We start from the raw sequence: 17,228 nt of genomic DNA on the forward strand, positions 1-17,228 counted from the left end.
TATTTTTTTTATATAATATATGTTGTTGATCGTAATTTTTATATACGATGTTTGCATGTTTTTTTTTGTTTTTATTGTACTTCTGACTGTACTTTATTTTCGACTTTATTATATACTAATTATAAGTAACAAAAGAGTCATAAATAATAAAAATTTATAGTCTAAAATGATACTAAATTAAAGAGTACTAACGGTACTAAAAAATTTATAGAACATTTTCTTTTTCTTTGACATTATAAAATGTATAATACTATCTTTCATATTTTTATTTTTTATTGTATTTATTTTATTTATATGATAAATATTTTTTATATTATTTTTTTAATGTTCTGTTTTTTCATGTATATTATTATTTTTAATTGTTTTCTAGTTTATATGAATTTTTTTATTATATGAATTTTTTATGATATCTCGTATTATTTTTTATGTATTTTATTAGTGTTTTATCATGTCTCTTAATAAGATCTATTCAAATATCTAAAGTAAAATAATAGAATAATATAAAAAATTATTTAAATTGATGTCTCTTTTAATAATTTTTCATCTAAAAGTGATTTTGAGTAGTATAATCCAAACAACATTTATTTTACTATAATCCATTTTAATATAAAGATTGCCAAACATAAATCACGTTAACACAAACTTACTTTTCATCAAAAGCAAGTTTGCAAAATCAATTTTATACAAACTATAGTTTGCAAACTATAATCCAAACACACACTATAATCAATTTATTTGAGTCATTAGACTCTCAACCTCGTTTTAGAACACTTGATAGTTTGATCCAAATAAACACACTTGTGCAGTGATTCAAAGAGTTGCATGTGCAAATCCAATTGAGAGAGAAATGGGATTCGGAATCCTCAGAAACCTCATTCGCCCTCTCTCAATCGCATCATCAACTGCCCTAACCTCTCGCATAACAACCGCCGCCGCCACCGCAACGACGCCGTTTCGTGGCCTCCTCTTCGCATCTCCGAAGCAAGATCCCTGCTTCTTCAAAACGCACCAATGGATTCTTCCCCTTTCGAACCATCTCCATAGCTTGACTGACACGCGCTTCCCCAAACGCCGTCCCGCTGATAAATCGCGCCGAAAGAGAGCCTCCTTGAAACCCCAAGGCGAGTCGCAAGCCTTTTCTTTTCTTTCAAAAACACTTTTTTTTTTCTGTGGTTTTGCTTTTGAATCTGTTCTTTGAAGAATGAAACTGTGGATTTTTTTCCCTGTGCGTGTATGGTGCAGGGCCTTATGCTTGGGTTGAGCATACTCCTGGCGAAACCATTCTTCCGAATAAGCCAAACGAAGGGAGTATCAAGAGGAGGAACGAGAAGAAACGCATGAGGCTGCGCCGTGCTTTTATTTTGGTGCGCTCTTTTAATTCCCGAAAATTGAAATTCAGGCATTGAACAATTGAACAATAGAGGGTTTAGTCATGGTTTTAAATTGCAGTCCGCAATAGTGTTTAGGGTTTATGATTAATAGCAAAAATAGCTATCTTTCCTTTTTGTTTGTGTAATAATGTTGATAGGAACTTTTTTTTCTTCGGGAGGGGGAGGGTAATAGTGTACATTGTAGAAATAGGCAGGCTAGGAAATTCATTTCTGCTCTGTTTGTTGGTTGTGTGAGGATTGGATGGTAGCTTTAAAATGAATAGCTATTCTTCTCTGGAAATGTTTGGGGCAGTGTGAGGGCATCATCTTGTTTTGTTTTGAAGAGGACACTTTAATTGTCAAGAAATTGACATTTTGTTTTTGGCTCCTAGACCAGGGTACTCCTAACACCTGCAAGCATTTGTATTATAACTTATAAGTTCCATGTAGAAGCTGGGGAACTCTTCCTCAAGTGATGGTTATTAGTTAAAAGAAATTTTGGTAATACAATGGGATTAGATTATATTTGGCTTGATACTCAACATCGTACATAAAATGTCATGCGTGAGTTAATTTGCATGTTAAAAATTTAAAAATCTCTTGAAAGATACATTTAAGTGTGTGTTAGATACTATGATGATAATAGTTTTCCACCTCCATTAATTATTTTCAATGTGGAATTCTCTGGCATTTACAGGCAGAAAGGAAGAAAAGGATAGCTCAGATGAAAGAAGCTAAACGGAGAAAAAATATGAAGAGGATAGAGCGCAAAATGGCTGCAGTTGCAAGAGAAAGAGAGTGGGCACAAAGGCTGGCAGAGCTGCAGAGACTCGAGGCAGAGAAGAAAAAATCCATGGCCTGACTTTTCTTTGAGATCTCATCTGAAATGGTAATACTGGTTTAGCTTTTGAGCTTGTCATGATTTGAACTCTCTACAAAACCCCCTTTAGTGTACCTTCAACAGTGTATTTTCTGTTAATTTTGTGGTCGGGTGCCTATTTCAGCCCTTGTTTTCTTCCCTGAACTGTAGTATTGTCGAACTTCCCCCGGAATCCCTGTCCCTGTCTAGAGAGTAAAGTTTTACAAGTGTTTTTTTAGAAACAAAAATGAGAATAACCTGTCTGTTGCAGATTCATGAGCATTACTGATGTCACACTTATGATTTTGGAATTAATATGCACAAAAACCTCGTATCTTCCCTCTTTATGTACCTTGTAGAAAGTTCAATCATCTTCCCAAGTTACGTTTTCGCTGCACGTTTTGGCTGTGTCATGAAGGTGAGGTTATCTACTGACTAGTTTGTTAAGTCGCATTAAGGAGAAGCGAAGATAACGTCAGTTGTTAAAGGTCTCTAGGCAGTCCTGCTCTTGATTGTGTTGGTTTGTTTAGTTGCAGTACTTTTGTATGAAAGCAAATTGACTGTGTATTGGTGTATATATTTAAATGCTTCCAAGGGTGAAGACTGCTCTTCTTACCAAGAAAACTTCCCTCAGTCTCAGGCCAGCCAAAGGGTCTGGGACCAGCCCATGGGTCACTTTTCTGTTAGTCGTCAACATACATGGGAGCAATCCGTTTGACGGGAGGAATCGTTGATGTCTTTAGGTATTAAATTTGTGAGAAACAAAGTGTCTAATCGAGAATTCCTTGGAGAATAATTCGGAATTTCAATCTATTTATATAAAGTTTTTGCTACATATAAATATTTTTTCATTCTTGAATTTGAAACACACTTGTGGTCACCTCGTAGACCAGAGAGTTTTTCTTACAGATCACTTTCAAATGACTCAGTATGTAACAAAAATCCAATACAGCTTCCATAGTTTCCTTGGCATCTTCAGAGCAATAGGGATTCACTGATAATGACTTCATAACTCTATATACATTTGTTCAGATTTCATTTCAATTATTCAGCAATGAATAAGTTACAGTGAGCAAAATGTATAATCATGACAGAAGGAAAAAATTCTGGGCTTTGATTTAACAGCAAGGCAAGTCATTTAATGACCAATGGAGCATAAACAATGGATAAACTTTACAAGTCATGTTCAATGAACTATAGAAAATAGAACATACACTATAGAAAGTAGGTCTAAACTTTATAATTTGAAAAAAGTTTAGCCAACATGTCCTCTAAATATTGTTTTTCTATTTAATGTTGTTTAAATTTGTTTTGAGAAATACTGATTTTCTAATTTATTTAAAAAAATTCCTCATTGTGAGAGTTAGATATGCTGTAATGAGTAGTGGCGGTCTTGTCTTGTCCTTGAATATAAATGAGCAAGAAAGTTAGAGGAGGAAAAATCAATTTGGATTGGTCTAGTGATTAGTTCACTAGTTTGCTTTTAAGTAAGTGTCGGAGTTTGAATCTCGTTCTATACATGCAGCAACTTATTGGTCAGTGGTAGATCTTAAAATGAAGCTTCAATTCGCGACGGATTAATTATTGACCTAACGGACTAAAGAATATGGTGGGAACAAAAAAAAAATGTTAGAAGGGGAAATGGTAATTTTGTCTTTGAAGTACTCTTTTATTTATTGTCTTGGGCCGAAAACATATCTCTGATATGTGTAGTTCATTACTGAATGCTGAAAGTAGAATTCGTAGCGAAAGTGGAAGCAGCCTAGAACATTACTTCATCAAGTCCAATTATTTTCTTTTTTCTTTTTTCTTTTTCTTTTTTAAATTTACCTCCTGGTTCAATGCTTAACGAGTTCCTAGACTTTGTTGACAAGTGGCACTTAATATTAAAAGTAGGAAATGCAGAGTTAAAATACTTAAAAACTTGAACATTTCTGTAAGACTATTGCCGTTGTATTTCGTCTTAACTATTGTCAATGAAACATCTTTATCCGTGTGTATTCATGGACAGATTATTTTGAAGCGAGGCTTTTCCTTCTTTTGAGGACTGCATCAGTCTTGTAATTTTGTATGTTACGAATGTAAAAATCTCTTGAAAGATACATTTAAGTGTGTTTGATACGATGTTGATAATAGTTTTCCATCTACATTAGTACTGGTTTAGCTTTTGAGCTTGTCATTTGAACTCTCTACAAAAAACTCTTCAGTGTACCGAATAATTTTTGGTAGATTTGTGAATTCTACTTTTAGTGTTATTCATAGGTAGTAGTAGTAGTGATGCAACAAATAGAAATTGGAGATTGTATTTACCCTTTTAACTTTATATTTGAGCAATGCATATCAAAATAAAATTGTTAAATCTCAAATATCAGAAGCATAAATCTTTGATGTTCCTGTAAGCAAAGAATTATTAAATTTGTCGATATATACTAGAATTTAATTTTGATGCACTATTAGTGTAAAATAATTTTATATGTATATCCAATTACGTAACGCTATATCAATAAAAGTAATTTTCTCTTACATTTATCACGTAGTCATCTAAAAAATAGATATGATTGGACACTGATAGTAGATGAAAATTAAACTTTATATACTAACTAAAACTTTGCACATTGATCATGTGCAACTAAATCAAACACCAATACAATAAAAGAAATTAATTATCTAATAACATGAAAGTATATATATATATATATATATTGGATAAACAAATTATGTTTGTAATTAATTAAATTCAACCAAATATCTCAAAATTTATTTTTTTATTTATCTTACTCACACACTCAACTTTCAATGTCTTCTCCTTTTTCTTCTTTTCTTCTTCTACATCATTTTCTTTCTCCAACTTCAATTCTTCTCCTTTGTCTTTTCCTTCTTTTTCATTTTCTTCTCTTTTTTTTTCTTCTTCTAGTTAATTTTTGGGATCTTCTATGTCTTCTCATTCTTTTTCTATGTTTTTTCTCTTCTTTATTTATTTGTTTGTTTCTCTGTGAAATTTAAAAAAATTTATAAAAAAAAGAAATACAAAAAAAGTTGTTCATATTAAACATATAAATTTTATAAAATAAATACAAAAAAAAGTTGTTCATATTAAACATAGAAATTTTGTGACGATAAACACAAAATTTTAAAAAGATAAACACAATTTTTTGAATATAATCTTAAAAAAAAATATTGAGAAAAGAATATAAAATTTACCACAATAAAATCAGATATATTTTAAGATAAATATAATTTTTTGAAAAAAAAAAACACAAAAACTTATTGAGCATAAACACATAAATGTTCTGCTTGTAAATACAAATTTTTTTTATAAAATAAACATAACTTTTTGAATAGAAACCTAAAAAAGAACACACAGAAATTTGTTAAGAAAAAACACAAATTTTAGGATGATTTATTAAGAAGTTTTTTTAGAGTAATACACAATTTAAAAAAAAAATAAAAAAAGCACATATAATTTCTGTATTATGCAACTAAAATTCATGTCTTTTTTTTAACAAAAAATTATGTGTTTTAATTTTTCCTTTGTTATTACACAATTTCTTTGTGCTTTTTTTTCATATCATTGTTAACTCAACATTTTTGTCAATACAAATGGATTTACTTAATTGTTGATCATTTTTATTTTCAATTAATATTATTGTTTAGAAATTTTATGAGCTGTATAGTATATACACCATCTTGAGTTTTTGGCATTTTGATCATTTAACCAACCCCCCACCCCCATTACATAATAATAATAATAATAATAATAATAATAATAATAATAATAATAATAATAATAATCGTATATCTTTAATTTTTTTATCAATTAACCTTTTTTTTATACTACAATAAAAAATTTATAGTTGTTTTTATATGAAAAAAATATATTTTTTATCATTAGATGATAAATTATAAGTTTAATTTTGATACGTTATAAATGTGTTACTTTTATTTAAAGTGTAGCTAAATAAAAAAATTATAATTTTAACACAAATATTTTTATCATTTTATGAGAAGATGTTTTTGAGTAGATTTTTTTTTTTTTTGGCTGCAATATATATCAATCAAACACAAGACAAGATCCCATCTTCATTCTTCAATGTTACACGTTCAATAATAGTGCAAGAATGCATACTTCATAACAGAAGCAACAACATTCATTCATTCATTGCAGTACCAAATATAAACCCCTTTTCCAAATACCCTCTTTATGAATAAATTGAACAATTTAGAATAAAACCACCGTTTCCGTTTCAGAATTGAATGTGGCACCTCAATAGCAAGTGGAAAACCCACAACAGCACACAGCAACATTAATAGTCTCACAAACAACATTGACCGAAAACGAAAAAATCCAATTGCTACTTACGTGTGTTTATTATCTTTACCCACCTAACTCTCTTTCCGATCAATAACTAATTTGCTCAACTAAATGAGTTGCTCATTTAAGACTTTCAACAAACACCTCGCACTCCTCTGCTTCCATAAGTGCATCACCTCTTATGGTTTCATACCTTCACTTTCTCACTTTCTTCCACCGCTTCTGAGCTCGCGTTCCTCTCAGCTTCTGCATCACTTGGGTGAGTTTCCATTTTCATCAGGTCCTTGTTGTTTTCTCTCTCTTTCTCTTTGGCTTTCTGACATCAAACTTTTTTTTTTCCTTTTGTTTGCTAGTGTTGTTTCTTCTTTGATTTCTTTTGTGTCATATGGGTTAAAGGGTATATGAAAAATTCAGTTTTGAAGTTGAATTTGATAGTGTGTGTTATTGGGGTGTCACCTTTCCCAATGCAGCTGTAATTGGTTTGTGTTGGTTTCTTCTACATGATGATGAGAAAAATCATCTCTTTAGGTTGAATTTGATGAGAAAAATGGGAAAATAAATGGTCTTGGGTGAAGTAATTTTACCTGGAAGTTTTCTTTTGTGGAGCTTTGTTCCCTTGTAGCTATTAGCTAATGATCATGTATGGGCAATTAAGTTAACATTTTTCGTTTTTGATTTTTGATCAAGTTGTAAGTATGTACAAATCTGAGTTGAGTTATTTGGACCGATATTTTGCATGTGCAATATTTATGATCAAATTACACTCTTTGGTTACTGATTTCTGAACCATTGGTTTGTATTTTGAAAATCACAATTTTTAGCCTTGGAAGAAAAAAACTGTAGAAGGTTCCTTCGATTGTGATTAGGACTAATTGTACCTGCTTTTATATCTAGATGCTGTATTAGGGTAACAGTTTGTAGTAGATGGACTCTATCCAATAAGATGATATTTACTTTGATTGTTGTGATGATTTGATGTTGATGCTGATATTCCTGTGCTGGAAATTTTGAACGGCCACCTTGGTTTTGAGCAGTTATCAGTTTATTGAACTTGAATGATCACTTTAACAGATATCAATTAGATAATGTAATTCTATGGTTAAAGAATTTATATATTGTTAATATCTAATGAATCCATTTATTTGATTGACTGAATGGTTTCTTCGTTTTAGACAGCTTCTCATTCTGCTTCAGTTATGGAGGTGTTCAAAGCAGTTGCCAAGAACGAACTTGCAACTCATGGAAGTGTTGCTATCAGAGCTGACCAGAAGAGTTATAGTTACAGGCAACTAATCTTGTCCGCAGAGAAGATATCTAATATATTGTGTGGCAGTGATGTAAAGACAGTGAGTCAAACTTTTAGTTTTTATTTTTGTTACCTATTCATACTATTGCTTAGCATTTCATCAGAGTGATCAACAGGAGAGCCATAAGGCTTTACTATTAAGAATTATGTTATTTCTCTTTGAAGAATAAAATTATTCGTTAAAGAAAAAGGAGAGTACAAGAAGAATGGATGGCAAGGTATCTTCGAACACTAAAACATCGAACTTAAAAAAAAAATATTGAAGAATAAGAGTATAGCAGAAATGAAGCTAGGATGCTTAATCTCATTGCATGTCAGAGATGGCATCTTCTTTGAAATAAACATGGGCAGAAGCAAACCACAAAAATAAGCTACAAGTATAATTGTTTCCTTTTACAAAAAGGGCAAAGAGATACCCTAAGACATGCATGTGTGACACTTCCAACTGAATTCAATAACAAAGTTGCTGTTGCATGCTGCAAATTTTCCATAATTCGATGTTTATGCTTATGTGGAACTATGAGCATTCTGTGCTGCATCCACATATAGGTGGAAAAAGAACCATTTTATGAATCTTTGGTGATACTAAAATGCAGGGAAACCTTAGGGGAGCTCGGATAGGAATTGTAGCCAAACCCTCTGCCGAATTTGTAGCTGGAGTACTTGGGACTTGGTTTAGTGGAGGTGTTGCTGTTCCACTTGCACTAAGCTATCCAGAACCAGAGCTCTTACATGTGATTAATAATTCGGTATGCTTTGGAAAGCCTCTCTTTTTCATATGGCTTCCATTTTTTGTTTGTTTGTTTAGTGTTCAAAAGGCTTGTGAACTTTCTCCTGTTAGGAGTGTTTTAATTAATTATTTCTTTATATTTTTTTGGTATCTGTTATCTATACTTTCATATAGCTGATTTATTTGTACATGTTTGTCCCTATGAAAGTACGCTACTGATTTGATAGATTTAGTCTAATTGGATGTTTGGACATGATTGAACTATTTTATTCTGGCCTCTGCTGTTCATCTGAACTCACAAAAATAACCATAGTAGCTTCTGGATTAGTTCCTTTGCATGCTTCTGTTGTCATTATTATGTCCAGTTTGTTGCTTCTGCAAGTGTGTTCATTCTCAATTTACAGAAAGGTTGTATGAATAGCCAAGATGATCTCTCTTATACGAGTTATGGACCTATCGAAGCAAGATTTGGTTATATGTTAGAAACAAATTAGTTGATCCATTTATTTATTCTACATGCCTTTGTGCTCAACTTCTGCTTTATAGATCCAACCTTTAACAGAAATTTGATGATAATTTGTCTGTAGGATGTGTCCACAATACTGAGTACTGAAGATCATAGTGAATTAATGCAAAACCTTGCCAATAAAACCTCTTCTCAGTTTTTTCATCTCCCACCTGTTCTCGCTAAGCCCTCAGAGAAAAGCAGTGATGAAGATTCACAAAATGGGGAAATTGATGTTGATAGAATTTTCCGGGACAATATTGGAAAACCAAGTAAGAAAATAACAATTTCAATTTATTTTTTTCCCACTTGGATAAAATAGAAAACCTTTTGGTAGCACCTAGCTGATGGTTGTTTCTCATAATTTGTTTTCCTCATCCATTGACCTAGGTGAAGATCCAGCACTGATTTTGTACACAAGTGGGACAACAGGTAAACCTAAAGGAGTGGTTCATACTCACAGAAGCATTGCTGCCCAGGTATGTCGATGATTTGTCTCGATTGTCTAATATCATGAAATAATGGTACATCACTTTCATTTATTGAGATAAAAATTATCTCCCTGAACACCAGTTCTATGTTTTTTGCAAAATTTTTGGGTGTGATTAACAAATATCAAATAATACTAGTAATGCTGCAGTGCTGCTTAATAACTTATTTTTAAATGTAATGCAATTCAAGCCTTGTTGATATAACTAAGTCAATCCATTTATATATTGTTATTGTTTTTCAATAATATTTTCCCTTCAACTTTGTGTTGATTTTAGGTCCAAACCTTGGCAAATGCATGGGAGTATACATCTGCTGATAAGTTTCTACACTGCCTACCGTTGCATCATATCCTTGAAAGTTTTTGGTGCATAAATATTCTACATTTTATTATTAAAAAAGTATGATCATCAGTAGATTATTTGCTGAAGATGTGATTTCGGACATCTTTATGATGTTAGTCCTTAACATATGTGATATACATGTTCATGGACTTTTCAATGCTTTATTTGCCCCTCTCTATGCAGGATCCTCGGTAATACTCTTTTTCACTCTTGCTTACAAAACCAAAGACAAATCTAGAGAAAAACAAAACAAAAAAAGGATAATACATGTGCAAGTAACCTCTAAGTTAGTTGTATCCCTTTTAAATAGATGATATTATGTACTTAATAATCCATTTTGTCCTGTTGAAGGTTGAATTTATGCCAAAATTTAGTGTGAGGGGAATTTGGCAGAGATGGCGTGAGTCATATCCATCTGAAGGATCTAAAGTTGATGATGCTATAACTGTTTTCACTGGAGTAAGTATAGTTCTGCCTAGCACTACACAATCCTATATAATATAATGTAAGCTGAACTGAAGACAGAACTATATTTGGTGCTATAATCATAAAATGTACAATTTATGGGCCATATGATGGTATTCTCTTTTATGCTTCTTTACTTGAACTATTTTGTGTGCTTAAATTCTGCATGTGGTATCAACTATGAACAGTAATTTCTACAATTAGAAACCTTTTCTCAGGTGATTTTGTTCTCATTATATCCTTTTGTGAATTAAGGTTCCAACTATGTACACCCGGTTGATACAAGGTTATCATGCAATGGATCCTGAGCTACAAGCCACCTCAGCATCTGCTGCAAGGAACTTGCGCCTTATGGTGAGACAAATTGCAACCGTGACAAATTGTTTGAAGATAAATGAACAATTGATTGAATTTGTGAAAATAAAGTGTTATTTTTTTTTATGATTTTTTATTTTAATGATTGACTTTCTCAGTGTGTAACTTAGCATGCATGGATGCTTTGCCATTTATGTTGTGTTGTCTTGCATTTTTTCTGATTGTTGATTAATACCTTCATGCCCGAATCTGAATCATGTTTTCATTCAGATGTGTGGGTCCTCTGCACTCCCTCAACCTGTTATGCAAGAATGGGAAGCCATCACCGGGCATTGCTTATTGGAGCGATATGGCATGACTGAAGTAAGTACCCTCTACGTGTTAAGTTGTTCAGCATTCAACTTTGCATAGAATCGCTAACAATGTATTTCACTATTGCCCTCAATAATTTTGTGATGGTTATTCTTAAAGCATCTTATGTTATTATATTAATGTTCATAGTTTGTCATGGCATTGTCAAATCCTTTGAAAGGAGAGCGGAAACCAGGCACTGTTGGCAAACCATTTCCTGGTATAGAGGTCAGTTTAGCTTGCAACTTTATATTTACTATTGACTTTAGATTAGTATATGGACATTGTGGTTGTCATTTCTCATTCCATTGATGCAAAAATCTGTTTGACAATATAGCCTCAACAAAACATTATGAGGATCAGGCTATGTAATTGTCTACGCACATTTATTCCAAAAAGAAAAAAGAAAAAAAAGTCTAAGCACACATTTAAGGAAATTAAACTTGCTCTATGTTCTAAAAAATACTCATATCTGAAGCTTGGGTGAATTGAATTCTTCTATGCGTCTTGTGTTGTTGCCTCGTGTTGCTGATGTGAACATGTAAGGTATATCACATGGAACTTTAATGTTGGTTTTTGTCTATGCATGATAGGTCAAGATTCTTTCAGATGAGGACAGTGGGAAAGAAGAGACTAAAGTGGGGGAGCTTTGTGTTAAAAGCCCTTCATCTTTTAAAGAATATTGGAAACTTCCAGAGGTACTCTCTGACATAGTAGTTAAATGCACCACATAACTATGTTCAGCCTTATGTAATACCCTGCTCCCTCACTATGCATGTACCATACTATCCTTTAGACAACAGATTATTTTTGAGCAATAGAAAGTTATGTGATGCTAAAAGATGGAGCACAGGAAAAAGGAATGTAGATTTAATTTGATTTGCACAGTCCTGCATTTCAAAGATAAAGCTTGGTCAAGGAAATGTGATGTCTCCCTCCTGAGATTTTATGATTCCCATGCAGATAACGAAAGAATCATTTACTGAAGATGGATTCTTTAAGACTGGGGATGCAGTTACTACAGATAAAGATGGATACTACATCATTCTAGGACGTAAGGAAATCTATCTATTTATCTATCTATATATGGTGGTTGTTATATGCTTAATTGTAAGAGTCACTACATTGTCACTTGTCATGCATTAATTTCATATACCTAGTACCCTACTTTTAAAATTCTAGGATGTTATCTTTCAACTTGAGCTTTCTATTGTTCCAAACGAATCTTAAAAAAAAGGGCAGCTAGGTGCATAAGCATCTTGCTTAACATAAGGTCTGGGAAAGCACTCAAAATGATAATTGTATCAGTGGCTGATTCCATGCTAGTGTTCCAACAGTCCCTAAGAAACCACTTTCCTAAATTCCAAATAATTAGGATTAGGACATTTGGTCTTTTACCTAAATTATTTGAGAATTCTCAAGTCAATTTTGTCTTGATTAGCTTAGGTAACGATAGAACCTAGATTATACACAGAAGAATTATGTGTAATTGTATACTTCAATGATGTGTATGCCAACTTTTTTATGGACTATTATCAGCACAAACAATTACCATTTTCATTTCTTTGGGCTTATATGCGGTTCTAGTATGTTGAATTTCTGTCTTGAATAACTCTGTAAAACTCCGCTTGATTATCAGGTACTAATGCTGATATAATCAAGGCTGGTGGCTACAAACTATCTGCCTTAGAAATTGAATCAGTTATACTAGAGGCAAGTAGCTCATTTTTCTATCTTAAGGTGCAATTGTTAACTAATTCACTTATATATAGTTGCATAATAATGGAACCAAGTGGCCAAATATAAGGAAGAATGTGATCTTTACAATCAGAACCATTTTGCAGCATCAAGCTGTCGCGGAATGCTGCGTTTTGGGCTTACCTGACAAAGATTATGGGGAAGTTGTCGGTGCGATTATTGTACCAGATGCTGATGTCAAGAGAAAGCGAGATGAAGAATCAAAGCCTGTTCTAAGCCTGGAAGAGTTATCCAGCTGGGCCAAACCCAAAATTGCACCTTACAAGGTATTGTTGGATGATTGATGCCTGTGATTATGGATTAGATTCATCATATTTTCTTAGAAATATTTCATGTATATAGTTTAGGACTTTAGCCAAGTCTATTAGTTATCTTAAAATTTTGAGAAAAGACCAGTAGATCTCTAACTTTTTAATTCAAAGACACACAAATCTCTGACTAATTGAAAATACAAAACATCTCTGACCTTCTAAAATACGAGACATTTAATTTCTTGAGAATTTATTTGTCTTCGAGATAAAAAGTCAGGGATATTTGTCGTAATTTTAATCAAAATGTATGTCCTATATCTAAGTGTCTCAATTCTATTTGTTTTATATTGTCTCAGATACCTACAAAACTTTTTGTTTGGGACTCACTCCCTCGCAATGCAATGGGGAAGGTAATTCACATTTTCTTTTTGTTTACTTTGTAATCCACATCATTTTCCTTCATTAACATGAGTCCTTTTTCTTATAAGAAATGTGTTTTTTGGTAAATTAAGAAAAAAAGTTGGGTAATTAATTCTTTTTCGTATAAATTTTCAGGTAAATAAAAAAGAGCTGAAGAAAATGCTAGCTTCGGAACAGTAAATTCCATAGCATTATTTAAGGTGGTGCCATTCTCAAATAAAACCGAAGGAGTTGTTGACATGAAAAGAGAAAGCCTAAGTAGGATAGATTATTTTAGTTTAGCATTTTAGATTCATTTAAGAATCAATGAATGCTTTTTTATATTGTTTCTTATTATTATTTTTTGTGAACTATATTATTTATTATGTAATATTAGATAATAACGTGAGCCATTCATGTTTTAGGAAATAGGAATGCCTAATTTCTAATTTCCCACATGTCAAAAACAAAAATGCTATTCATGCATCAAAATCAGCCACCAATGTATTTGTCTATAAATATATGTGTGATTTAATTTATTTTTAATGTGTATTTATATTTCAGCATGTATTTTATACTCGTGCTTATTTTGGTGGCTGATTTTGGTGTATACGTAGCATAGTTCAATTTTAAATTAAATGTAGAAAACAATGTTCTAAGTGCATAATAATAAATTCATAAAGAATTTCTTATTGTAATTCGATTGGCAATATGATGTCAGGGGATTAATTTAGACTTGATTTGGTCAAATTTTTCAGAGGATTATTTGAGAATTATTTCATTTTATTGTTTGGTAAATACTAAATAAAAAAAATGTGTTTTTACTTTCGTTTAGGTCATTTTGAAAGTACTTAAAAAACTATTTTTAGAATCAGTTTGTATTTATTAAAACTAAAAAAATTAATAAATAAAAAGATTATATATTTATATTTTCATCTTTTAAGAATTAGATGCTCTTAAAAAGAATATTTTTCAAAATGAGTTGTTATTTATTAAAATTAAATATATAATATAATTTCATATATAATAAATATTTAAATTTATCTTTGTAATTTATGTTTTTCTAGTCCTTTTAAATTTTAAAAAATTGTTTTCTCAAATATAATTATTATTTATTGAAAAATATTTTTAACTTAATTTACTAATTAAATATATATATCAGATGAACTTTCATAACTAGTCAATTTTTCTTAGTGTGTTTATAATGACAATGATAAATTGATAATGATGTAGAGAATGGATATGCTTTGATAAAATATTTTCCATACAAGAATATATATAGGTGTTTTTAACTCCAATTTAGACTCCATCATTTTAAATTTCAAGTTTGAATCAATTACTCTAAATTCAAATTAACTAAATAGTTTTTCACTTTATCACTCACTTGGATTAAATAAATAATTATTTGCTTTTTCATTATTCTCCAAACTCTAATATTATTATATGGATCTCATTATTTAGACATAGCTTTGTGTCTTGTGTTTTGTATTTTCACGCACCATCATAAATGGTAGGTATTCTTTCAATCCATTATTCCGCACGTCAATCTTTTCATCTCTAACACTTCACATACACAACATAATTTTTTTTACTGGAAGATATTTCTTATTCTTTTCCTAATCTATTATATGTGTTTTGTTATCTGCATTTATTAACTCTTGTTTCAACAAATCTTAGATTTGTGTTTTCTAACGCCTTTAAATTTTGCGTGCATGAAACAGAGATGTACGGTACGCAGTTTGATTTCATGTAGAGTATGATGGCATTCAAAGGCCCCAAGAATAAATTTGATCATGAGCATAAACCTAAACCTAAACGACAAAAGGTTAGTTGATCGTCCTTCCATGGTTTTAGCATTTATATCTTCTTGTGAATTGGGTTGATAATGTCAATTGGCAAATGCGAAAACTGAGAAGGGTATAACAAAACGAAAAAAAAAAAAAACTAATAATTTGAAATTAGTTATAGGTTTTAATTTACATGGAGAAGGTATTGTAGCAAAGCAATGAAGGTAATTGATAAACTCATGTAGAGTGTGGTTGAATTACTATAGACATAAATTTTTAAAGAGGGTAAAGTGCCATTTTGAGTTAAATCTTAATTTAGTTCCTAATATATTTTAAACGTCGTATTTCAGTTCTAAAAATTTTAATTGGATTTAATGTTGTCTTACCAATAAATTTGACTGGAATAATTAATAGAAAGCTTTTGCATTAGTGATCATTGGTAAGTTGAACATTATATTGATTCTTAAATATATTAATTATTTGTGTTAAATTTAACTAAGGACAACATTGAACCATTTGAAACTTTTTAAAACTGAAATAAAACGGTTAAAAATTAGAGACCAAATTAAAATTCAGTCTAAATCTTATGACCAAAATAATATTTTATCCTTGCTAAGGATCATAACTGTCCTTTAGGTGTTCATTATGTTATTTGGGCCACTGTACATCTAAATTTAAATTAGTAGCGAAGTTAAAGATTGCAATTTTGCATGTACACCAGAAAATTCATGGTATATGCATGGTCTATACTATCTGTCCACCATCACATATTGATTGTGACTAGTTTCTTCTACCATGTGCTTTTCCATTTAGTTATGGTTGTTTATCTATTCATGTAAGTTTTTACATTTGACACTTCATAAGAAGTTGGGCACTTAACTACTTGACCTACCCTAGCAGCAGGGATATTGTGCAAACTAAGAAAAGCAGACAAAATCATAGGCAAATGCTCATAAATAAATAATAATATTGCTGACGATAGTCTCTCTGAGTTTCTCCCTAGAAATTTCATAAAACCAGTGTAATTTTGATTGTTTAGTACTTTTACTTCTCACAAGATTAACACTAGTAAACCTCAAAAGTAAAAGGAACATGTTGTATCAGAGCTTATATTAACTTCCACCAAATTAATCTCATATTTTCAAGTCCTCCATTGTGTTGCTTTAAATTTAAGCATCATCAACTTTATAATTCAATAGGTTTAATCATTGTAATTCATTATGTTAGATACTATGATTTTAAGACACCACAATGAAACTTGGTAACTCCGTTTAGAACTAGCTTTTGACCTAATGATATGGATTTGATTTAACAAGTGGTATTGCACTAACCTTATGAATATAGATCTTTTAGACTAATGCTAGGGAGAGATCAGATATTGTGGGTTAAAATTCAAGGTAGTGTCAACTTGAAATTTGATTAACATTTTGGGTGATAGAAAAAAAAGAAAGAAAATACTTAAAAAAAAAAGAAAGAATAATGAGTAGTGGATATATTATCATTGTACACAATACAGTGATGTCACTTTTTATTGTTGTATCAGATAGTTTATCTCTGACTTTGTCTCAATTTTCAGCTACAAACCTAAAAGCTCTCCAAAATCATGTCATATAAAATCAGCACTTGCACCCTTTGTGTGGAAATAAATAGCACTTAATAAATAAAATTAGGGTTTATCTATCAAAATAAAAAAGTTTTCATTAAAAATATAAAAAATTTAAATTCTTTTAATGTATTTATTTTATATTAATTAAATAAAAACATTTAAAACTTTAGCTAAACCCATAAAATTAACATGAGATTCTGAGATAAAATCTGTTGGGAATGAATCTAAATAACAATTCACAAAATAAGTTTCCAACACTTTCCAATAACTTCTGTAGCAAATCCAAAACGTAGAAATTAGTATTGTTTATTAAACAAAAAACATAAGGGCCCATTAAAAGCCCAAAATAAAATAAACAAAAAACAGCTCCAAAACCCGCAC

The 17,228-nt window shown here is 31.1% G+C and overlaps 2 protein-coding genes across 5 annotated transcripts; both read left to right on the plus strand.

Moving 5' to 3' along the window:
* Positions 1-762: 762 nt before the first annotated feature.
* LOC130947296 (uncharacterized) lies at positions 763-3,243 on the plus strand. 3 transcript variants are annotated; one of them, XM_057875958.1, is made up of 4 exons: positions 763-1,121; positions 1,243-1,364; positions 2,068-2,259; positions 2,825-3,243. In XM_057875958.1, exons 1-3 carry the CDS (start codon positions 848-850, stop codon positions 2,230-2,232), a joined length of 561 nt encoding a protein of 186 aa, XP_057731941.1. In that variant the 5' UTR covers positions 763-847; the 3' UTR covers positions 2,233-2,259; positions 2,825-3,243. The 3 variants fall into 3 exon arrangements, with proteins under 3 accessions (XP_057731941.1, XP_057731940.1, XP_057731939.1); XM_057875957.1 differs by lacking the exon at positions 2,825-3,243 and adding an exon at positions 2,501-2,574; XM_057875956.1 differs by lacking the exon at positions 2,825-3,243 and having other exon boundaries at positions 2,068-2,574.
* A 3,220-nt stretch (positions 3,244-6,463) lies between these two features.
* On the plus strand, positions 6,464-13,993 carry LOC130951671 (probable CoA ligase CCL8). 2 transcript variants are annotated; one of them, XM_057880368.1, is made up of 17 exons: positions 6,464-6,800; positions 7,718-7,887; positions 8,444-8,596; positions 9,165-9,354; positions 9,473-9,561; positions 9,850-9,918; positions 10,053-10,106; positions 10,267-10,374; positions 10,636-10,734; positions 10,966-11,058; positions 11,197-11,274; positions 11,640-11,744; positions 12,010-12,100; positions 12,686-12,759; positions 12,891-13,070; positions 13,412-13,465; positions 13,611-13,993. In XM_057880368.1, the coding sequence occupies exons 1-17, from the start codon at positions 6,653-6,655 to the stop codon at positions 13,653-13,655; spliced, it is 1,800 nt and encodes a 599-aa protein (XP_057736351.1). In that variant the 5' UTR covers positions 6,464-6,652; the 3' UTR covers positions 13,656-13,993. The 2 variants fall into 2 exon arrangements, with proteins under 2 accessions (XP_057736351.1, XP_057736352.1); XM_057880369.1 differs by having other exon boundaries at positions 6,585-6,800; positions 7,714-7,887.
* The last annotated feature ends 3,235 nt before the right edge of the window (positions 13,994-17,228 follow it).

Source organism: Arachis stenosperma, chromosome 9, assembly GCF_014773155.1.
Source record: "Arachis stenosperma cultivar V10309 chromosome 9, arast.V10309.gnm1.PFL2, whole genome shotgun sequence".
NCBI lineage: Eukaryota > Viridiplantae > Streptophyta > Magnoliopsida > Fabales > Fabaceae > Arachis > Arachis stenosperma.

Bases quoted from the DNA above. Each gene is read 5' to 3' on its own strand.
- LOC130947296 (XM_057875958.1), top strand. From the start codon at position 848: ATGGGATTCGGAATCCTCAGAAACCTCATTCGCCCTCTCTCAATCGCA. The intron at 1,122-1,242 runs GCGAGTCGCAAG...TGTATGGTGCAG, and splicing joins AGCCTCCTTGAAACCCCAAG to GGCCTTATGCTTGGGTTGAG. The intron at 1,365-2,067 runs GTGCGCTCTTTT...TGGCATTTACAG, and splicing joins TGCGCCGTGCTTTTATTTTG to GCAGAAAGGAAGAAAAGGAT.
- LOC130951671 (XM_057880368.1), top strand. From the start codon at position 6,653: ATGAGTTGCTCATTTAAGACTTTCAACAAACACCTCGCACTCCTCTGC. The intron at 8,597-9,164 runs GTATGCTTTGGA...ATTTGTCTGTAG, and splicing joins TACATGTGATTAATAATTCG to GATGTGTCCACAATACTGAG. The intron at 11,745-12,009 runs GTACTCTCTGAC...ATTCCCATGCAG, and splicing joins AATATTGGAAACTTCCAGAG to ATAACGAAAGAATCATTTAC.